Source organism: Tauraco erythrolophus, chromosome Z, assembly GCF_009769465.1.
Source record: "Tauraco erythrolophus isolate bTauEry1 chromosome Z, bTauEry1.pri, whole genome shotgun sequence".
Taxonomy (NCBI): Eukaryota; Metazoa; Chordata; class Aves; order Musophagiformes; family Musophagidae; genus Tauraco; species Tauraco erythrolophus.
Genome location: NC_141496.1, coordinates 58,686,522 through 58,710,711, shown reverse-complemented (window position 1 = coordinate 58,710,711; position 24,190 = coordinate 58,686,522). Strand labels below are relative to the sequence as shown.

At 41.4% G+C, this 24,190-nt stretch overlaps 1 protein-coding gene across 1 annotated transcript in view; it reads left to right on the top strand.

Annotated features, from left to right (window-relative positions):
- Window positions 1-5,910: 5,910 nt before the first annotated feature.
- The window catches only part of CAMK4 (calcium/calmodulin dependent protein kinase IV), a 191,962-nt gene continuing 173,682 nt past the window's right edge, over window positions 5,911-24,190 (top strand). The window contains exon 1 of the mRNA XM_086629667.1: window positions 5,911-6,083. Coding sequence (XP_086485793.1) covers window positions 5,911-6,083 — 173 coding nt within the window. The remainder of the gene's footprint in view (window positions 6,084-24,190) is intronic.

Genomic DNA, 24,190 nt, shown 5'->3' with positions numbered 1-24,190 from the left:
ACACAGTGGGGTTTTATTTATTCTGTTTGGGATGAGGGGAGGTTGCAAAACAGTACAACTGGAAAGGCAAGAATTACTAGCTAGCCTAGCTAGTAAACTAGCTGCCTTATGGAACGGCAGTAGGGATGAACCTTGAATTCTAGCTCTATGCCTATAGTCATAGCTATTAACTTCTCTGTTAACAGACCAGCTACTGAACCCACTTTACTGCTAGATAAGGTGCTGAGGTGCTGGCAGTGAAGAGCCCATTCTAAAGCTGTAGTGTGGAATCTTGCACTGCTGAATCTGCATATAGTTATACAGGAAAATAAAGCAAATAGCTTGGACTGTTTCTCTCTGCTGGGCAATGTAGCACAGAGGGATCTGCTGAATTTTTAGCTGGCTTTTGTTCACAAATCGTCAAAAGGAGGTGCACAACCACTGAGTAACTTTTAAAATTAGGTGAGTGGCAGCTGTTTCGCTTCATGTGATTCCTTAATGTTTGCTTTGATGCTGGACAAAATTTAAATTGCAGGAATTACAAAAATTAAGGTTTTTTAAAGTATAGTTTGCTAGTTCTTCAATTCCTTGCATATCCACCCAAGTTGTTAATGCTTTTATGCATAAACTTGCTTCTGACCTTCCTCCGAAATGACCGATTTGCTACTGAATTGAGTTTGGAATCCAGCCTACCCTGTGTGAGTTTGCTTCATACAAATTGCAATTTCTCAGAAATTGCTAACTTTGCCTTCCTCTTACAGCTTTTATATAATTTCCTGTATGTAGATGTCTTTTTCCAAATACCAAAACAATGATGAAATTGTCTTTTCCTTCTTGGAAGGGAAAGAAACAATATTAAACACTGTCAACTCTTTTATTTTAAGAGTGCTTGGCTGTGACTAGGACTCTTCATGTCTGGTTTTGTAGTATTTTCTGTTTTTTCAACTTTCTGTATGGCTGGCATCATCTTAACCCTGGCAGAAAGTTTGTATGCTTATGTGTACATTTTAGAGTTCACTTAGTGGGGTTGTGGGTTTTTTTGGAGGTGGGACGAGGAGAGGGTTCTTTTTCCACCACTCTGTGACGGAGTGAGTTGAATGCACAATAGCATTCTGGGGCTAAAAAAAAAAAAAGAAAACAAAAAAAAGGAAGGAAAAAAAAAAGGAAAAGTTCTGCACTAGAAACAAGGAAGCATTTTATCCTAGAGAAATCTCTTGAGCTGCTAATAATGGCAGAGGACCTCCAGGTGGATTTTGTTTGAGCAGAGATTAGAGAGGCAGAAGCAGCTAAGTGGGCTTCACTCAGGAAGGGCTATGTATAACTTCCGTGGGTCTTACTAGGTGACTTTTGGTTTGTGAAGTCTGCCCTCAAGGGGTTGGTTTGTTTGGATTTAGTGACTCATGTAGGCTTGTGGATTAGTTTTATTTTCTTTAGTGAACCAAAGAATGCTGTTTGATCCCGCAGAATGAAAGGGAATGCTTCAAGTGTCCTTCTGTCTTCTAGAAATCAAAGGATTGATTGAATCACTTAAAGAGGGACAGGAAAGATAAGCGTCGTGACTATGATGCAAAGATAACTGTTTTGTGTGTTGTCCTGCAATGACTATAAAATGACCCTGTTGATACCTGGGGCCCACATAACGTGGTTCAGGGATGGCTGAATCACATTGTTTTCTAACAGTTCGTCTTCAGGTATTCACTTTTTTATCCCCACTGATGTGTTTGCTTTTCCCAGACATTGGAAAAAAATGGTCTTGACTTCAAAACATATGAGTAGGGGTTGAGGCAAAAGGCCGTATTGCTACTGTCCTTCTCCCCTATTGCCACTCGGCAAAGGATGTCTCTTTTCCTCTTCTTTGTTTTCTTGCATAAGCGTATCTCCTCACTGCCACCGCTCTCTGCTGGCCACCTCCTACACTGTGTTCATTCTTACCTGATTTAGTCTCTTCACATACATAGCTGATGAAAGAGTCCGTCTTTATCCAGCAGCTCTACAAATCATTAAATAGGCTTAGATTTACATATAAAACAGCACAAAAGATGGTAAGTTAAGAGATTGTTTAATACAAGTCATAAGGCTTCCTCTACATAAATAAAAATCAAGAAATTAGCAGAAGGTTTTGGCATTCCTAACTGGTGGGCATTCAATGGAAGCTTGCATAGTCATCCAGAGGTACTGGAAGTTGAGTACAAGATGAAAGATGTTGCAGAGAACAAAATGTAATACAAGGCTTTGTATACAGCAGGGAAGAACAGTGACAGGAAGGGGAAGAGAAAGCTTTTGGGATTTGCCCTGATCTGAACTTCTTTGACTTGTATGTGATATGGTTTGAGTAACTTCTGTTTCAAAAGACCTAATTCGCATTAGACATATAGCAGACAAGCATCAGGTCTAGCATGGGTGCAAACGTGAAATCCATACTGGATCATGTATGCAAAGAGGGAAGTTCTAGTATCTGAAAACTATTTTGAAAGAAATGTTCCTTAATGAGGACAGTATCTGGCAGTTTGTTTCAGATGACAATCAGATGACACTACTGCTTCTATTATAGTTGTGGACATCTTGTACCTTCAATAAGGAGTTGCATTTTTTTTTTTAGAAAAAGATAGCAGTATGGAACAAACAAATAGTTTTTATTTAAGTATTTAAAGATACATGCTGCAGTTTGTCCAGGAAGAAATATTAGCCTAAGCTAGCAAAGGAGTAACATGCTACTCTTTTAAATTATGCCTACGAATTGGGAACAACTTATTCCCAACTCCAGACAGAATTTGCTTGTTCTCAAGCTTCTACCCAAGGTCTAGCTGCTAGAATTGTGTGAAAATTTCAGAAATCAAGTTTAAAAGGTTCTTGTCCTTAACTTTTGAAGTTAACCCTGGAAAGTGTGAACTGCTTATACCTGATGCAGTGATGTATATACAAAAGGACAAGAGCATTCATGAAACAGAACTGCAGCAACTAGGAGGGCAGCAAGATGACTGATCCCGCCTTCAGCAACAAAATAGATTAACTTCGTGCTTTGGGTTTAAATTTACAGGTGGCAGGAGAGAGGCAGGAGGTTGGACATCTCTTGCACGTATTTCTTGTTCATAAAAACTGCTTCCTCTGTAAAAGGTGCATGCCTCCTTGACTTGCCTTTGTCCTCTGAGTTTGTAATCTGTGTTTGTTGGCAAGAAAATTATGATATGTGTAGCTCCACAATAAAATTTAACACACACTATGTCACAAATACATAAATGAAGTTTTATCAGTGGTTTAGTTTCATGTCCAGTAATGACAGTGCAAATCTTCACATTGTTAACATAGATATGGTGTGAGTGGAGCACCGTGCATTTGAAATGCTGCCTTTGGTTTCCTGCAGACTGAGAGAGGCATTCATGTGCTGATTACACACAGCGTTCCATGTGGACATATTTGGATATTGTTATTTTAATTTTTCAAGGAAGAGGAGCTCCTGGAGAACAAGGTCCAGTCAGTATTCAAGTACCAGGTTGTCAGCATGGTGCGATCCAGTTCACTTTGAGACAGTTTTAAGGAAAGTCAAATGCCTTTCACATAGGTAGTGCAGTACGAAAATAATTCCTTGGTTCTACATCATTTGCCAAGGAGCACATAAAGTCTCATGGTAAGCATGTCTAGACCATCTGAGATGCGAATTTGATTGCAGGTACCTGGATAAACATAACCTTACTAAAAAAATTTTTACAAAAACCTCACCACAGAAATACATGTACCCTTTGGGTTACAGAATGCATTTGGTATTTGACTAAATAAAAATATGATATGGAGTACCACTGTCTTCAAAATGTGCTGATTGGCCATTTTGTGTGTGTATGTGTGTGATTATCATCATCAGTGACCATTTATTCTCCCAGGAGATGCTGTCAGAAAATGTCATAAGAAAAGAGGAAAAAATGTCACCTAGCAACCAAAGCTTTATGAAGTAAAGTTCCACACTGACCAGCAGAGACAGAACAAGCTGGGGAGGTGGGAGGAGGCATGAGCAGCAGTGAAAAGGCTGCTTGTCTTCTGCTCTGGCGCTAATCTCAGTCCTGTTACGGTAGGTGCTATGGGCACAAAGTTTCTCTCAAAGGAAGTTTGAAGTTTCTGTCAAACTGGGTCGCATAGAACTTGGTTTGCAAAGTGGGACTTTGGGTTACAATTATTTTACATTCAGATGTGGATTTGAAAATGACAAAATCTCAAATCATGATGGGGATCCACTTCTTAATTTTGTATCAGCAAAAGTAAAAGTGAGAGGAAAGGGCATTCTCTCTCTTTTATCTCTCATTTATCGTTTATATCCTTTATATCCTTTCCTACCATTAACAAAGACTAGATTAGTAGATATTTATTCTATTATCTGGTAAAGCAGAGAGAAGCATTTCTTTTTTTAAGGTCTTTCAGAAATTAAGAGATTCAGAGTTAAGATTACTTGCTCCCTCCAGGTACAGTAAGGAAGCCAGGGAACAGTAAGAGACACGCTTGTTTATGGGGGTAAAGAAAATATCTTGGAAAACATGAATACATCTGAATTAAGACAACACTGAAAAGGATACTGTGCTTCATCTGAGCAAGGAATACGGTATTTAAAAACAAGCTAGTGAATTGTGGTTGGCAATTAGAGGGCAACACTTCTGTCACTTCTGCTGCACAGGCTTGCACATGGTCCATTTTACCTCCTGTCTGTGCTTGCATGACAGCATGAGTGGGTGTAATGGATGGAGAGGATATGAGTCGGATTGATCTGGCATACTATGCATGCGAGGCACACACGACTGCTGCTGTTTTACTTCACCTCTACACCAACAGAAACTACCCTTATATAGACACTTCTGGCTAAGGTTCTTACAGTCAGGGATATAATATTCTTCACTATAATTGCATGCATTTCAGCACCTGCAGATTTCATAACCTGTTAAAGGTGGCATTGCAGCATGGCAATTTTATTTCTTGATTGATGGCTTCTTTAAATTCTGCGGTGGGAAGAGAAAATCTCCTTTTCGGATTTTTGCAGTCGTGTGCGAGCATCTGTCAGTCTCTTTCCCACTGCCGTTTGTCTTGTTCAGTCTCTGCCTCCACACTCTCCTCCCCAAATTCATGCCAAACGCCGAGAGAGAAACCCTGAACTCCCGTGCTGCACCCGGATAACCGATCCCAGATCTGGAATTGGCAAAATGGTGCAGCATAAAGGGGTGCCGCCCACCTCGCTACGGGCTACGCATCCCTCCCGGACCCACCGCCGGCCGGCCCAGACCGGCACGCCCGACCCCGGCAAAAACCGCAGCGGTGCCTCCAGATCGGGATGCCATTTCTCCCTTCGGGAAGTCATCCCCCCGTGGAGCTCGGTCCCGCCGTTCACGGAGCTGCGGGCGGCTGCGCTCCCGGTGACCGCTTGTGCCAGGATGCTTTTCGTAAACTCGCGGGGCGCCCGCCGTCCCGGGCCGGCCCCGGGGCTCGCTCCCCGCCGGCCGGCAGCGCCCGCGGGCCCGAGGCCGGCGGCTGCCGCCCGCGCTCCGCTCGGCGGGGCTCAGGAGGGGGGGCCGGGGGCGGTGCGACCCCCGCCCGGGGCGGCTCCCTGCGCCGCGGCGGCCGTCGCCGTGCCCGCCCCCCCGCTCCGCCCCGCCGCGCTCCGCCCCGCCGGCGGCTCCGGGCCCGCCCAGCCGGAGGCGCCCCCGCCGCCCCTCCGGGCTGGGGGAGCCGCCGCCGCTGCTGCCGCTGCAGCCCGGCCCGGCCCGGCGCGGCACGGCGGGGCGGGAGGAGGAGGAAGAGGAGGAGGAGGAGAAGGGGAGAGAGAGGGAGGGAGGAGAGGAAGGAAGGAAGGAGAGAAGGAGGGAGGGAGGGAGGTGAGGTACCGCCGCCAGCCTCCTTGTCGCTCTGCTTTCTGCAGCCGGTGCGGAGGAGGGGGCAGCCCCCGGCAGGCGTCCCGGCATGCTGAAAGTCACCATGCCCTCCTCCTCCTCATCCTCATCCTCCTCATCCTCATCCTCCTCCGGCTCCTCGGCCGCCGGCCGCCCCGGGTCCGCCGCGCCCGATTACTGGATCGACGGCTCCAACAAGGACACCCTGGCCCACTACTTCGAGCTGGAGTCCGAACTGGGACGGTGAGGCGGCGCCGGGACGGGATGGGACGGGGCGGCCGTGGGGCGCGGGGCGCGGCCGTCGCGACGCCTCCCCGGTCGGAGCGGCGGGGCCGGCGGTGGCGGGGCTGGATCTCCCCTTCCTCTTCTCTCCTCTCGTCCCCTCCCCTCTCCTCTCCTCCCCTCCCCTCCCCTCCCCGCCGGCCCTGCGTCGCCGTGGCGAGAGCGGCGAAACTTTAGCTTGTGTGAACGGCATCGGGAGAAGCGTGCTGGCTTTTGAAGGAAAATTGCACCTCCTGGGAGCCAAGGTGTGCAAATCCCAAAAGAAACGTGTAATTTTCAGGAGAAGGCATCCGTTTGCCTCCGTAGACACTGGCCCACACTAGCACCTTTTCGTTGATCAGGTTACCTGTATATTTGCAGTCTCTAGACCTAACGTTGTACCAGCTGAACGGCAGGCATCGCTTCGAGAGCTCTAAAATGCCAGCTTATTCGCAGCCTCACTTCCTACGAGACTTTTTATCGTTATTGCCATTATCAGCACCTTTAGACCTTGTGCTGACAAAACTCCCACCCGAGACAGGGGTCCGTGAATAGGCCTCTCTGTAAGCAGAGTCTTTTCATTGGAGTGCAGCACGGAAGAGTGAGCTGGTACGTGTTCATTCATGAGTTCTGCACTACTGCCCTGATGCTTCTGCCTGGCGACTTAAAGGTCTGGCCCAGTTCAGTTTTTTTAAAACTTAAGTCCAGTGTAAAATGCTGTTGCCTATATCTAATGTAAGATTTTTACTCTCTAAATACAGTTTTTGGTTCATGTTGAATTTGTGAGTGGAAAATAACCTGTAAAAAAAAAAAGTGAGAAATGATAGCTCTTTGAAGGTTTACAGTAGATGACTTAAATCTGTAAGTCAATAGGTAACAAATAGCAATGGTTAATTTTGCCAGTGATAGAGTATTAAAATTCTGGATGACTGTGGGAAATTTGCAGGTAATAACATGGTTGCCTTAGTGCAGTATTTTTGCAGAAAGGGCATACAATGAAAGTTATTGCTACGAAGCATACCTGTGCTTACTGTACGGTAACTGATAGAGGTAGGAGAGGCTATAGTAATACAATATAGTATCATTCTTGGCTTACTGGATAGGTCTTTAGCATCTACTGCTACCTTTTTGCCACTATTGGTACTCATGTTAGCCAGATTTAAGTAGGTGTAGGTTGATGTATGCTTACCATATTTAAACTGAACTTCACTGTGCACCTACACAAAAACGTAAAAGTGTAACACAGGATATATCGTTGTGTCAGTTTTGTGTCCAGACCTGACAAAAAAAAATGTGTGTACTGCTGAATAACAGCAGTTGATACGAACCCGATCACCTGGATTAATACTATTATGGGTGGTCTGTCTTGATCCTTTCAGCATGTGTGCTATTGACTATGGGTTTCGTTTGAGAATAGTCTGTGTTGGTGATACATTATGGGTTTATTGTGTAGCTTGGGAAGGGCTTTTAAAATGTGAACTCTTCTGTCTGAGGAAGGAAGAGTTAATGAAAGCTGAGGTGCAGTGGGTTTTTCTACCTTGCAAGATGAGACAGTAGATGCTGAAACCCTAACAAAAGGTTTGAATAAGGAAGATAACCACACCCAACCAGTGTAGAAATGCGAGCTACTAAGTCTGTTCTGCTGTTGGATAGTACAAGGAAATAAGATTTAAAACAAAAGCAGAAAGAAAACAGGAGATAAGAACCATCTTAATCAAAGACCATGAGCTCAGGAAGGGAGAGAGAAGAACTGTGAGGCGTATATGCTTGAAGGGAAAATTGCACTAATGGATATGGCAGTGAGATCTCAGTCCTTAGGTCCTAAGGCTAGCTTTGGGATCCTTTCAGAGACAGCATTCAGAGTGCTGATGCTTGTCTCAACCTCTCTCTGATAGCCCAGGTGTATCTTAGCAAATCTATCAAGGGAGATCAAACAATCGTAGAATCATAGAATCGCCTGGTTGGAAGAGACCTTCAAGATCATCGAGTCCAACCATTCACCCTGCACTGTCAGGGTCCCTAAACCATATTGCTCAACACCAAATCTACATGGTTTTAAAACACCTCCAGGGACGGGGACCCCACCACCTCCCTGGGCAAATCCCTCTTAGTTCCTAAGTATAATATAAAACTGTATTGTTTTCTCTTGGTAACCATGTCTCCAGCCTTTTAACTTTGGAGGTGATTTGAATACATCTACAAAAAAATACTCATTGCTTAGGTTAGCAGTGGTGAAAGTATGTCAGGTAAGGCTGAAAAATGTGAATATGTGATCCATTTAGATGCAGTAAATCAAAATAATATACTAAACCAACAGGAGATGCTATCCTAAAATATCTTTAACAAATACAGAGATTGTCTGTCAGGCTTCAAAGACCTGCATTTAGAGAGCTGTTGCCGAGTATGGGAATTCCCTTTTGGAAGCGGTGCCGTTTCTGCAGAGTGTCTCTGGCAAATCCCTAAGCCATCATAGTCAGTAATTCTTGCTTGTATAACCAGCTAAGGAGTCATGAGAGAAGAGGTGAAAGGTCCTGCTAGCAAAAAAACTTCTAAATGCCTAAAAGCTTTAGTAGGAGCAGAGAGTCCTCTTTCAACAGTGGAGTTCTATAGGGATCTGTTCAGATGTCTGTGCTGCTCAACATGCTCATAAATAAAGGGGTTGAACAGTGATATTTGCTGGTCTTATTAAATTATTGAGGGTTTTAAAGACAGTGCTGCCTATGAAGAATTGCAGAAAGACCTCATTGGACTGATAGGACATTTAAATGGTGGATGAAATTCAGTTTAGAAAAATAAAATGAGAGTGGAGGAGAAACCATTTGGTTGCACATAGAAGAATGAGATCCAATTGAATCATTACAGTTGTAATGTACAGGTCTATAAAAATATGAGCTCTGTGCATACTAGCTATCAAAAATGCCCCAGGTAAAATGTTAGTCTGTTTTCCTTCCCTGGTAAATCCTGTAGTGAGGTTAAGACAGATCTCTGGAGACACGTGGCGTGGATGGAACACCTGGTTAGAGGTGCTTGTTTGCTGGTTTCTTTGATGCAAGCTCTGCAGGGCATCTGCCAAAGCTAGCAAGTCAAAAATAAACTACAGGAGGTAAGGCCATTTCAGCGCAGTGTGTAGTTAAGTGATGGAATTCCTGGCTGCTAGACACTATGAACGCTAGAAGCTTACATGGCTTTAACGGGCAGCTAGGCAAGTGTACGTTCAGGAAATCCATTAAGACTGATTAAACATGAAGATACTAACTATTGAACTCTTAAGTTGTTGAATGTTATGAGAATATTCTTTGACAGTATTGATAAAGGTTTTCTCTATTCTTATATTCTTCTTGAGACATGTGTGTTTGGCCACTATTAGAGACAGTATTCTGAGCTAGAGAGGCTTTTATTCTGACCCAGGACAACTATTTTTCTGTTCTACTGAATTCCTGGCTAGTTCACCTTCCTTTTAGTCCATTTCTGAGAAGGCGATTTTGTGTGTACCACGTAACTGGAGTTCAAAATGCTGTAAAGATGAAATTTTGGTCTTTGTTTTGTAAAGAGTTCCTTCTCTGAAGGAACATTGGTCAGTTGTGGACATTTTAACTCTGTTCTGAGTGTATTTAATCTAAAAGCTATTTTCCACACTCCCTTGGAAAAAAATTTTAATAATTTTATGTTCTAAACTTGTACGTTCCTCAAAGACTAAAACCATTTGTTAGCCTTGTATAACCCATGCTTTATCTTTTGGTACAGAGTTGCTGAATTCAGGATTAATCTAAAAATGGTATTTGAGTGAAGAGGAAATTCAGTAACATTTTTTTTTTACCCTCAGCAATATTATGAAAAAGGAATTTTTCTTTGTTGGAATTTAGGTATGGAGTTTTACTTAGCATGCACTCTCTTGCCTGACTGTGCCAAACTACATAACTATTTGAGTTGAAACTGTCTAATGTTGTTATTGTAGGCACATTGCAAATCTATTAAATGATCAAAAGCAGCTGGAAGTATTTCCAGATGCATTCTTAGGGCTTTCTTTCAGTTTCAAAGATTAAATAAAACAATAATAATTAAAAAAACCACAGAAAAGTTATAGGCATTTTTCTTTGTGTAAGAATGATAAATTAGGATCTTCCAAGGTTACCTTTTCCTTCATGGGCAGTCTTTCAATTACGTGATCCTTGCTGAGGACCTGAAACTGACAGACACTCAGTACTTGCAACTTACCTTGAATTGACAGTGTGAGCTGAATCATAGGTGATTTCTGTCTGTGATTTCTTAGCACAGAGAGAGTTTAAATCCAATGTGTGGTTTGAACTCAAGATTTCAATGCAGAATGACGTCTTACTCTGTCAATCCTATTTATGAGTGCTGTCATAGTAGCATCTGCTTTTTTAATGGCAGTAGTAGATGAAATCGGGTAACTCCTTTGCACAAGCATTATTTTATAGAAATGGATTGGTTTTACATTTGATGCTTTGAAGATCAAACAGTTTTTGCTTTGAAAGTATGCCAATTATCTTCACTTCCATTCCCTCATTAAAAAAAAAAAGGGCCTTTTTTCTGTTCGTCTCAAGAGTCATTTGTTATACAGACTGTTTGCCATGTTTATTTTGAAAATCACTTGCTCATTTTGCTTTGGGGTGCATTTAAAGTAGGTCAGTCCCCCCCTTCAGTAGCACTTTACTTACTTGCTCGTGACTATTAGTACTGGGCCTGGGGATTTTGCAAAGAGATGCAGGCATGCTGGCGACAGCACATGCTGTTAGCTGTCTGAATGTGAGCATGGAGTGCTTAGGTGAACCAGAATGAGAATTGTCTTTGAGCAGAAACTGCCTGTGTAGATTTTCCAGTCCTCCAGGTCACGTCATGCCACGAATTGCAGCTTGCTTGTTACCCTCACACCTTCAGGCAAGCAGCAAGTGTTTTCATTCAGGCAGTTCTTGCTAATAGGGAAGGTTGTTGAAGAGTGGGTCTGAGGGTTCATTTGGGATTGTTGTGGTAGCTATGTTGGACCTTGTTTTGAGATAAGCAGGTAGGAGATACAGAGTGCATGGTGTCCTTTCGGTGCTGGCCAAGGTTGTAGGTGGATGTGGAGAACAGTCTTCTTCATGCATTGCACCAGCCTTCATAGCCATAGTAGAAGACTTTCACTTCCTTTTCCTCTTAAAGGGGTTCTGTCCATCTCATCTTTCCCCTTGAAAAATGTCCTGAGCGTTTGACTGCAGGCTCTTCTATGGTGAACAGGTGCTTTGCTCCTTCTATTGGAGCAGTACTGTTGTGGAAAAGAAAATCCAATGCTAAATTGACCAGAAAGAGAATGTCAGATTTTTCTTAAGCAAGACACTGCTGTAAGAGTGGGAAAGTCAGTCCTTATCAAAGTGTATGTTGATCTACAGAGAGTTAAAAAGAAAAATTGATACCAAGCAGTGAGTATTTTCTGTGGAAGCTCTATAGCTTCTTAACCCAGTGTTCTGGATTAAATTCCTCACTTGGCTACCAGGGACCAGAAATTGCAACGTATAGCCTGGATTTTAACAGGTGAAATTCTTTGCTCTGTGCAGGAAGAGTATTTTTTTCTGTTTTGTCTGGTTCAGTTCAATAACTGGTTGATTCAGTACTAAAAAATGGGGTGTTGAAAAAGCAAGAAAGGAAATTTGCTGTACCATTCTGTAAATAAAAAAACAATTGAGAGGAGACGTATCATTTCACTTGAGCTCTCTAACCACGGAGAGGAACAGGCTGTTAGGATAGATATTTTGAACCTTGCCATGGGTGATTGTTATTGACCTTGTTGTCCAAATGCCTATCATCTTAGGCACTAAGTTACTTGTCTAAACATTATATCTCACTACCTGTTTCTTAGTTACAAAAAAAGAAAGCTTTTTTTTTTGTGTATTCGTTGGCACAGTTGACATTCCATTCTTGTTAGAAAATGAGTTTTAAGTTTTACAGACAGTTATTAAAATCCCTTTACTGTTGGGATTTGCCACAAAACTGTTGTTCTACTGCAGCCAGGAGTTTTGCATAGAATTGCAAACTCAACACCTGCTTCACTGGGTCTCAGAAAACTGATGATAAAATATGCATTTTTCACCATCATAGAATCATAGAACCATAGAATGGTTAGGGTTGGAAGGGACCTCAAAGATCATCTAGTTCCAACCCCCCTGCCATGGGCAGGGAAACCTTCCACTACACCACGTTGCCCAAAGCCTCATCCAACCTGGCCTTGGACACTTCCAGGGATGGGGCAGCCACAGCTTCTCCAGGCAATCTCTTCCAGTGCCTCACCACCCTCTGAGTGAAAAATTTCTTCCTTATATCTAATCTAAATCTGCCCTCTTTCCATTTAAAGCCATTTCCCCTTGTCCTATCACTACATGTCCTTGTAAAAAGTCCCTCTCCAGCTTTTCTGTAGGCCCCCTTTAAGTACTGGAAGGCTGCAATAAGATCACCGTGGAGCCTTCTCTTCTCCAGGCTGAACAGCCCCAACTCTCTCAGCCTGTGTTCATAGGAGAGGTGTTCCAGCCTTCAGACCATCTTTGTGGCCTTCCTCTGGAACCGCTCCAGTAGCTCCATGTCCTTCTTGTGTTGAGGACTCCAGAGCTGAACGCAGTATTCCAGGTGGGGTCTCACGAGAGCAGAGTAGAGGGGCAGAATCACCTCCCTTGACCTGCTGGCCACTCTTCTTTTGATACAGCTCAGGATACGGTTGGCTTTCTGGGCTGCCAGTGCTCATTGCCAGCTCATGTTGAGCTTCTCAACCACCAGCACTCCCAAGTCCTTTTCCTCAGGGCTGCTCTCAATCTGTTCTCTATTCAACCTGTACTTGTGCTTGGGGTTGCCCTGACCCATCTACAGGACCTCGCACTTGGCCTTGTTGAACTTCATGAGGTTCTCACTGGCCCACCTCTCCAGCCTGTCAAGGTCTCTCTGAATGGCATCCCTTCCCTCCAGCATGTCCACAACACCACACAGCTTGGTGTCATCTGCAAACTTGCTGAGGGTGCACTCGATCCCACTGTCCATGTCACCAACAAAGATGTTAAATAGCACTGGCCCCAGTACTGACCCCTGAGGAACACCACTCATCACAGGCCTCCACTTGGACATTGAACAGTTGACCGCAACTCTTTGAGTGTGACCATCCAGCCAATTCCTTATCCACCGAGTGCTCCATCCATCAAAACCATGTCTCTCCAGTTTAGAGACAAGGATGTCGTGTGGGACAGTATCATATGCTTTGGATAAGTCCAGGTAGACGATGTCAGTTGCTGTCCCCCTATCCATCAATGCTGTAACCTCATCATAGAAGGCCACCAAATTAGTCAGGCAGGATTTGCCCTTCGTGAAGCCATGTTGGCTGTCACGAATCACCTCCTTATTTTCCATGTGCCTTAGCAGAGTTGCCAGGGCACAATGTGTATGCAGAATGGCTTATGTGTATATCTGATTCCTGTTAATACTGTGATTGAGGCATTATTTCTGTCATGCCATGATGGAAAATAGGTTTGCTGATTCAGTCAGCTATGGACACAGTGTTCAGCTGTCAACACTTGTGGAGGACAGTCATGTCAGAGAAATTAGCACTGTCATAGCCACCTTCTTTCAGGAATATGTTAATGCTTGTTTCTATGGAAGAAGCTGCTCAGCTACCTGTGTAAACGAACAGATTACTTGGTTTCTAGTATAATCAGCAACATCTAAGTCATAACTGTATTATGTAAAAAATAGTTTGAAACAAGCTTTATCCTTCTTCTGAATCTGAACTCAGACTACTGATAATGACATGCATTTACATGTTTCCAGTTACAGAAGCACTGAGATTTTATTTGTAATGCATAGTTTTAAAAGGCAATTTGTGGGCGCGTCTGCACTGAAGTTTTAATTTCTACCAGGAGTGAGTTTTGTGAAACAAATGTCTCAATTATTCCCTCTCACAGTGCTTTGCTTTGCATCGAGAGATGTTCTTGGAGTGCACAGAGCAGAAGGTGCAGTCCAGGAGCACTTAATCCACTCTAACCTTTTGTGAACATTCGGTTCATAGGACCAGATTAGGGCTCATCTGATGTAAAAGCTGCAAAAAGTTTGTGTGTTGATATCAGCACGTTGCCACCATCTGTAACACTGGTGTGCTCCTACTGCACTGCACTACTTGCTAGTGCATACCTACGCTATATGTTCTAGTGATACTGTATTTGAATCTAACTGTAGTTAATATGCAAGTTGATTAATAGGATGCTTGTGATATCATGCATTCAACAGAACGCACATGTCAGTGTGTGTTTGCTCAAGTTTTAATTAACTTGGAAGGTAGAGGGAATATATATTACATAATTCAAAATTCAGTACTTGGAGTGAGCGGTGAAAGAGAGTTGTTGCAGAGTATTGCCTTATCTCTGTACTCTTATTAGTCTGTGCACTTTATGCATTGTTCTGTCAGTAAATTGAGACGTTACCTTTTTTCTATAAAAGGAGTGCTGGAGCAGTTTTGAATAGCTGGAATGGAATTAATAGATGATCATTCTGTATAATTGTCACAGCTTTCTTGTACTTAAAAAAACAATAATGAGAAATTGCATTAGAGAACTGTTATTTCTTTATTTTCAAGTAATTTATTCTGTCAGCCACTATGCATTTTTGTCATTGGTTTTGGTTATCTTTTTTAATTAAAAAAATGTATTTCTAATTGAGAAAATGTATAGCTCTTCAAGTGAGTACTTTTAAGTATACTGAGGAAGTTTTTTGCACATAGAGCTTTTAGGATTTGAAAGTAATGGTATCATTTGTCTTAATATGAGAATTGACATACTGGAAAAACATTGCAGTAGTCTGCAAGCGGTCAGATAAAACGAAGTCATTCTCTTAGCTTGTTACAGAGACAGTACATCTGAAATTCAAGTTCAGTTGAAAGCATTTTCCTAATTGTGATTGTGTAATAAGCCTGTATAATTCTGGATGAAGGGCAGGTAAGTTTACCACAGCCCTGTGGTCCAAGAAGCAAATACGTGTTCATTCCATTGGGTCTTTAGGTATGTGTCCAAGTGTGCGTAGTATTGTGTAAGGGACTGTGATGGACACAGTTTCATAGGCAGAATTCTACCAGTAAAAGATGTTGTCCTGGATGGAATGTTTTAACACAGTTGTGATTTAGCAGCAATTCACGATTTATTAATGGTATGAGGTAAATCACAGGTTAAATTTTAGCAACACTTGATGATTAACCAATTTAAAGATTACAATGATTCAGTAGGATATGTTATAATTAAAACAGCAGCTTCATTATAGATTGAAAAATGACAAGATTCACACTGACTTACTAGAAGGTATCCTACATCAAAATATATATATGTTCATATGTATAAAACATAAAGCACACAGACAGACAGAAGTATTTGGGTCCAGTGAAATATAAGGCATCCACAGCTGGGAAGGCAAATGTGTATGTTCAAACACATATGCAGAGGGGTGGATGGAAGAGGCTACCCTATGGGTAACATCTCCCTCTCGAGTTTAGAGTAAACACTCACAATGCACATTGATGTTCCTCAATGGGCAATACTTGAGACTGAAGGAGGATGGCTCACCTCGGCTTTCCATCAGCTTTGTCAGCCGATGGTCTGTGGAGTTGGTACCTGAGAGGTGTCCCAGCTGAGGAGAGATGCTGGTCACAGCCCGCTGCCATCCAGGAGACCTCATAGGGTCTCACTTAGAATCTCTATTTATAGGGTCCAAGATATTTGACTTTTGTAATGTCGTTTTCCGTTTTGGGCATAATTCTTTTTGGGTAATTCTGGCAACTTTCAGAGTGGGCTGCAGTCCAGGCAGGAGGGGTCTCGGATACGTTTCCTAGACCACAGGAGTTCCAGGTGCAGTTAGGGAGTGCCTAACCATCCTGACTTGCTGTACTTGTACCTCGGTCAAAAAGGTACCAGACTGTTTCAACTCACTGCTCCAACTCACTGCTCCAGCAGTTGAGATCAGAAAGTGCCATATGGTCCCAGCTCACTGCACTTGTGACAGAATCGAGAACAATGTTGGCTAGTGCTGATGTCGAGATGCAGCCTGGTGGGGGGGTTGCACCACTAGAGATGTTTAAATGCTTGCTCACATAGTAAACAGCCACATTTCAAAAGACCTTCAATTATGAATGGTAGTCAGTGAAAAAATACTATTTGCTGTAGCATGTGCCCCATCTGTAGAAGTCCAAGTACTTGCTGGGAGGGACTAGCTATCCTCTTCAGTCACTCAGATCAAAGAAGTTTCATCTTCCTGAATATTGTCTGAAAAGGTCAATCAGGAAATAAAAAAAAAAATAGTCATTCCTGCCCCTAACTTTGTTTAAAGTCCAACAAACTGAGCAGGCTTTATCGCAGTGAACCTGAATGATTCTTCTGCGGTCTTCTGCTAGCCAGAAGCTTGGCCAGGCTTTGGGAAAGTGATCTTCTGACACTGCACGTGTTGTGGAAAAAAGCACAAAGATTTGAATATTATTTTCAACTATGTATGTACTATATGTGTGAACCATTAGTAGAAGTTGAGATTGCATAAAAAGAAAGAATGTGTACTCCCTTGTGGTTTCACAATGGAGCAGAATTTAAACATATAAACTTGTGTATTTGCTGTTGACTTCTTTGTTTAGGCTTTCTTACCATGCTTTCTCTCTTCACAATAAACAGACCTTTAGTATCTGAACAATCACTAATTTCACAAGGGATATTCCTTTTACAGTACAGCAGTGCTCATTCTGAGAAAGAGTAACCAAACATTCTGTGTATTTCCAAATGGCAATGCCGCTTTTGGTTCCTGGTTTGTCTACTGTCTTTTTCAATATTTAAGGTTTCCTTATTTCCTCTATTTAAAAAGAATGGGTAAGGATGACAGCTTTTACAACCGGTCATTGATACCTTGGAAATATTCTTAACATTTGTTTGTTAGTGATCCTTCATTTGTCCTTGCATTGTCAGTGTCCTCAGACAGTCAGTAATCACCAGAAAATGTGGTTTAACTTACTGATTACTGCTCTTAGAAACTAAACTCATCTCTAATTTATGAGGAGTTATTTTTTTTTTCCTTGTTCTTTGGAGCTTGAGCTAGCAGCTCTGTGAAATCTGAGCTGGCAAATTGTTAAGAATTTAATTTAGGATTTTTTGTGTTGTGGAAGCATGTTGTTTTCGTGTTACTTTTGTCTTAATTTTGTGTTTCAGTGTTAAGAAGGATCTTCAGAGTGACTCCTCTTTTGGCAGAAGCGCACAGGATGTGTTTTCCCAGAGACTCTGTTAGCTTTTAAATCTCTAGAAACTCATCCAAACAAGGCAAGAAAAGCATACTTCTTCCTTGCTCTGTTCCAGCACTGCAGTTTTTTACCTCTGATGCTTTCCCAACTCTTTCTGACCTAAAAAATAAGATCTGTTTCAGAAGGTAAATGCATGTTTTGCTGTGATGAGGTTAGTAGGGAAGGTTCTGCCCAGAATAGTACCTCAGCTGGCAGCGTTCTTCAGAGCCGCCCAAATGCACTGTAACTGCTGAGGACTGTACATCTTAGGAACAAATTGACATTTCCCTTGAGTTTACTGGAGTGTGTAGGAAGATTGTGGTCATGCACATGGGAGACTACTTCTTTTTTCCTGGTGAACCATATCTTTTTTAAGATCTGTTAGCATGATGCAATGGGAAAGAGAATGAGCTATCCAAGACCATTTTTAAGTGTGGGGTTTTTGATCAACGTATTCATTATATGTGTTCAATTTCTTAGACTATATAATGTTTACAGAAAGGTGGAGTAGTGGTGATATAATACTATACCGATAAACATTGCAAATGTATCTTTTAGTTATAGAAGGAATGCAAAAATGGTGTCATTACTGTTATAGGTTACTATCAGTTAAAACACATGGACTATTGAGGACCATCAATATTTGCATCTGTTGCCCTGAGAATAGATTGCTGAGGTGTTGTTGCTCTCCTTTTAAGTAATTCTAAGTTACAACAATATGACGGGACCGTTCAATCTGTAGCAACCAAAGCTTTTGCCTCTTTGAATTTCATCTGCGGGGGATGACAGGAAAGAAGTTATTTGGCGTGGACCACCAAATTACATGGTCAGAACTGTATGCTGATTCTGACACAGGTGAAGTATTCACCTGGATGACGTAATGCTGTAGCTTTCAAGTTGCCCTCCTTTCACATATGAGGTCATCTGTACTAGAACTCCAGAACCTCAAAATGTAAAATAAAAGATAAGGAAAATGGGAACTCCTTTGAGAGAAAAAAGCGTTATAAAACATGCTACCCTTTGACAGTTCACTATCTATTTATCATGGCTTTTTGCAGGGCATAAAGCAGTTATAAAAGCATGTTCAAGATTTATAATGCACAACCTCAGAAACAACAACATTAAAATTTAAGCCCTTCAACAAATGTATAGTCTGTGCATACCTTGCTGTGAGCAACCATATGCCACAGATACGATGCCAGAACTAGAACTTTACCTCAGAACTAATGTCATCTCCACAGTCCTTTTCCCCAAACTCTCATCACTAGACGCATGTGATGCATCTCTCCTCTGGCCTCTCTCCCAATATCATGACAAAAAAGCAGTTGCTTGCATTTAAGGAAGCGGAATCATTATAAAATAGGTATTTGTTTCCCCTCTTGCAATAATTTTTATTTCTTGCAAGTGTTCGTGGTTTCTTCTCAATTCAGATAATCATAAACACTCCAAGATTGTTACTTATTTTCCATCTTTTTATCTTTAAAGTATATCCACGTCTGCCAGGTTCATTGCCTTTGGGAACTGATGCTGCATCTTGAAGTACTCGGTTGATTGTGGTTTTATTCATGAAGATGACCCTAATCGCTCCACAGAATTCAGCAGAACTGAATACTGCATAAACAGAAATGATCTACAAATGTCTTGATTTTAATGTTTTCTAATGAGGCAGCATAGCATCATGTGACTGAGGGGGGTCAGTCAATCAAATCAGTCACCACAAATTGTGAATTGCTTGTTGACATTCGCTCATTTATTAGAAAACTCAAATGCTGACATTAGTAGATAACAAATTCATGTGAAGATGTTGGGATTAGCTCAGAAATGAAATACTGGAATTTCAATTTAATCTAAATAAATTACTTTCAATGAACAATTTTGCACTCATGAATGAATGGAAATAAAAAAGCCTGTGAGATCTTAATGAATATCCATGGAATAAGAAGTCTGGTATTATCTTAAAGTACTTCTGAAATAATATTCATATTGATTTTTCTTTAAATAATCCTTGTTAATGGAGGTACACTGCCAGTACCAAAGAATGTGCTATGTGATTTTGTGTTGAGCTGTAAAAAAATTTTAATACTGTGTTGAAAGGAGTGGACTTTCATACCCCTTCTGTGGAAGGCTGACTGTAAATTGAGCAACTTTCAGTTGACAATGAGACCTTCTAGCTGCTTATATTCTTTGGAGATTAGTTGTTTGAATTTTATTCAGACTTGAGAAAGTACCTCTGCCAGGTTCTCTGTATAAGCAAGATGGTGTTTGCTGTTTCTGACTTATTAGGTGTCCTGCAGCGGTCTAACGTTGTGGACCAATGAAAGTGTTTTAAGAACATGGTTTGGACCAGAAATTATTTCAATTCTTTTGGCACACATTTGATGTAGTATTACATAGTTTTATAGTTTTGCAGAGAAAATGGATGTCTTGGTGTGGCCTCTAAGGCCTCAAGATAAAGTCTGCTATGGATGAGTACTGATTTTTTCTTTATTTTTTTTTTTTTTTAATCTATTGACATGTTTTCTAGATGAATGAACCACAATTCTGATCTGGTATACAGTGCTTTACAGATGTTTCTTTTCCTGATGGAGAACATTTGCTCGTCAACTTTCCAAATTGTGCAATAATGAATTTGCTAAAACTGGTCACAAAGTGTGTTGAGAACTCAGAGATTGTGATCATAACTATGTTCAGAGACCTGGAAGATATGTGTACATGAATGTTTTTACCTGCTAGCTGCACTGGATGCCCCCTGTCTTGCCTTCTGCTTTAGGGGCAGCAAGTGATCCATTTTACAGAATCACAGAATCATAAAATGGTTTGGATTGGAAGAGACCTTAAAGATCATTTAGTTCCAATCACTGTGCCATGGGCAGGGCCACCTTCCACTAGATCAGGTTGCTCAAAGCCTCATCCAACCTGGCCTTGAACACTTCCAGGGATGGGGCAGCCACAACTCCTCTGGTCAACCTGTTCCAGTGTGTCACCACCCTCTGAGTGAAAAATTTCTTCCTTATATCTAATCTAAATCTACCCTTTCAGTTTAAAGCCATTCGCCCTTGTCCTATCACTACACACCCTTGTAAAAAGTCCCTTTCCATCTTTCCTGTAGGCCCCCTTTAAGTACTGGAAGGCTGCAATAAGATCACTGTGGAGCCTTCTCTTCTCCAGGCTGAACAGCCCCAACTCTCTCAGCCTGTCTTCGTAGGAGAGGTGCTCCAGCCTTCAGACCATCTTTGTGGCCGTTCCAGCAGCTCCATGTCCTTCTTGTGTTGGGGACTCCAAAGCTGAATGCAGTATTCCAGGTGGGGTCTCACGAGAGCAGAGTAGAGGGGCAGAATCCCCTCCCTTGACCTGCTGGCCACGCTTCTTTTGATGCAGCCCAGAATATGGTTGGCTTTCGGAGCTGCAAGCACACATTGCCAGCTCATGTTGAGCTTCTCATCCACCAACACTCCCAAGTCCTTTTCCTCAGGGCTGCTCTCAATCTGTTCTCTATTCAACCTGTACTTGTGCTTGGGATTACCCTGACTCACGTACAGGACCTTGCACTTGGCCTTGTTGAACTTTATGAGGTTCTCACAGGCCCCCCTCTCCAGTCTGTCAAGGTCTCTCTGAATGGCATCCCTTCCCTCCAGCATGACCACAACACCACACAGCTTGGTGTCGTCAGCAAACTTGCTGAGGGTGCACTCGATCCCACTGTCCATGTCACCAACAAAGATGTTAAATAGCACTGGCCCCAGTACTGACCCTTGAGGAACCACTCATCACTGGCCTCCACTTGGACATCGAGCCATTGACTGCAACTCTTTGAGTGCGACCATCCAGCCAATTTCTTATTCACAGAGTAGTCCATCCGTCAAATCCGTGTCTCGCCAATTTGGAGTCAAAGATGTTGTGTGGGGCAAAGTCAAATGCTTTGGACAAGTCCAGGTAGATAATGTCATTTGTTCTTCCCTCATCCATTGGTGGTGTAACTCTGTTGTAGAAGGCCACCAAATTTGTCAGGTATGGTTGCCCTTCGTGAAGCCATGTTGGCTGTCAGGAATCACCTCCTTTTTTTCCATATTCCTTAGGATAGTTTCCTGGAGGATCTGCTCCATGATCTTGTCAGGCACAGAGGTATTCTACATTCTCTTCAAACCCTCATGATTTTCTGGCTGATTAGCTTAGTAAAAATAAAAAAGGAAGGGCTGCAAAGTTGATTTTGTAATGGGAAGCAACACTTTATGGTGTAGCTAGTGATAATAATTTAGGAAATGACTAATGATTTTGTTTAGTGACTTCAGGTTTCAGGTGACCACATGAAGAAACATAGTAAAGGTGGATGTTCCCACTGCACCCCACCTCCCACCCCCTCCCCTTTTTCTTTTCTGGGATTCTTTGCAGCCTGATGGAAGCTGCAAATGCTGATGGAGTACACTGTTTGCTGTACATTGGTTTGGTAGCTAACTGGTGGGGATTTAACTTGATTTGAAAGAGGAAACGTGAGTTAAAAGTCTTAATAAAATACTGCTAGAGCAGCAAGTAACTGGTAATATTGGAGCAATGCTTCTGGCACTAAAAAGGTGAAAATGAATTCATTTTATTTGCTGCAAGGGAGAGGAAAGCCAGTAAATTTATTATGTCTGATTCTGCCTTCACAGCAATTTAATTCAAGAATATCTTAACTGCAAACAAGAACAGAATTTGGAGTGGCAGTTAAAATTAATAATTGATGAATGCTATGAAAGATCAGTAATCAATTGCCAGATTTGATCAATGTGTAATGGAAAATCTGCAATGGGAGAGATACCCTAAAAATCACTGGCCTGTTTCCTTCTCTGACTCTGATAGAGAGGAAACCCATCTCCATCTCCGTTATACCTCCATAATAAATATTCAGGTAAATTATTTTTTGAATTTAAATTCACATCCTATCTCTGTGCATAATTCATATTATAGGTGTTCAAAAGTAGGTGGAATAGGAATAAAAGTGAGTGAAAAAGGCAGTTTTATTCATTACTATAAAAACTCACTCACAGAGTTGATTTGATTGGCAGTAGCATAAAGAGAATATTCTTCTATTTCCAGAGAATCATTCATTTCAAATAACAAAACAACCTTGGTCATCTCCTCCTCCGCCTTCTCCTCATCCTCAGCACACCAGTACCTTTTTGACCATTTGAATCTTCAGCTTGTCTAGTTAAAAGACAGTAGCCTGTGTTCCTGTAAAGTAATTTAAGCTGGTTTGATCTATACTAGTCTATTTTTATTGTTCTTGCAACATTTATGTATTAAAAAAAAAAAGAAACTAATGTGTTTTAACCTCTTCACATTCTTTTTCTGCATGACTTTAGAGAAGATGAAACATCATTTGTGATGGAAACAATCATATTAGATATATTTCCATTGCAAATGACCATTACGAGCTGGTGAAATTTATTCTTTAAATAAGTAGCCCGACAAATCTTACTTTATTTCTCCTGTCCGTCCCTATTTTGTGAACTGGTTATGTTTGCTATTTGTGAATGAATACAATAAATATTTATAATATTTATAGGTAAATACAGGATAGCCTGTTTAAATATTTTTGCCATGATGCTTCTTATGAACCATGCGTTTTAACTGTATTGAACACCTAGTAAGAACATTTTATTATGTTTTTCCCTAGTCACAGCCAGAACAGAATAATAATGATCAGCAAGATGCGTCAATCATCCACAGTGACGTGGTCATTGTAAGACTGTATTTCATGCTTGGAGAGTCATGCCTGTTAAAGTTTGTTTTATCCACATATTCACATCTTTACAATAGTGAATTGACAGATTTGAGAAACTCCAGAATTTCAATCCCATGATAAATTTCACTATTTTGGCATTTGTTTTTGTTTTATGTTCAGATGAGTAATTGAAGTATTGGCATGATGTGGATAAGGGACGGTTTCACAGCATGGAATTTTTCAACAATTTTAAATTAAAATTTACAAATACTTTCACATTTTACATTTTGTGTTAATTAAAGGCATTCTTGACTCATAATAACCAGATTGCAAGAACAAACTATGGTTATCTCTTCTACCATGTTGCCTTGTGAGAGTTTTGATGCAGGTCTCTCTTTTAACTGTTCTCACTTTCTGTCTTTGATTTCTGCTTGGACTGTGTTTAACGTGTTACACTGAAAAGTGGTGCAGCTTTCATATGCTATATTTCCCTACTGGAACACGGAGAAGTGCAGAATCTGTGTTTATCTGCTGACTCCAGTTATAAAATTCTCAATTTTTTTTTGTAATAAGAACAATAAACATTACTGAATGGGCTAGGATCATATTTGCCTTTCTCATAGCTGCTGTCTCAGTAGTTTGTAGCTGTCCAGTTGTTTGTTTCCCGAACTGTGTCTTCCATTTTCCTTCTCTCTTTGCAATTGATGAGACTTGCATTTTATAGCAAAGTTCTTTCTTGTTATTTGTCTGTAGTGCATGACCTTGCAGTTAATACAGCTAATTTTTAACCCTTTTCTCTTGCACTCACTTCAGAGGTAGTAAGTATAGTTTTTCTCCTCTGCTATTATAGCCCTCTCCTGTATTACCAGGGCCCCTCCACCTTTATCATCAGCAAACTGAATCAGCATACTCCTAAGTTTATGCCAAAGTCAATAATTAAAATATTAAATAAGATATATAACAAACCAAAGGAATATTGCTCAAACATGCATGTTGGAAAAAAACAGAAACACTGAAGTGAAGAGCAGCGTCTTTCTGACAAGCTTTTGATGAAGGTTAAATTGTATAGGCAAATTTTCTTGAGAGAAAAAAATTCTAAAAGCAAATGGTTTACAAAACTGT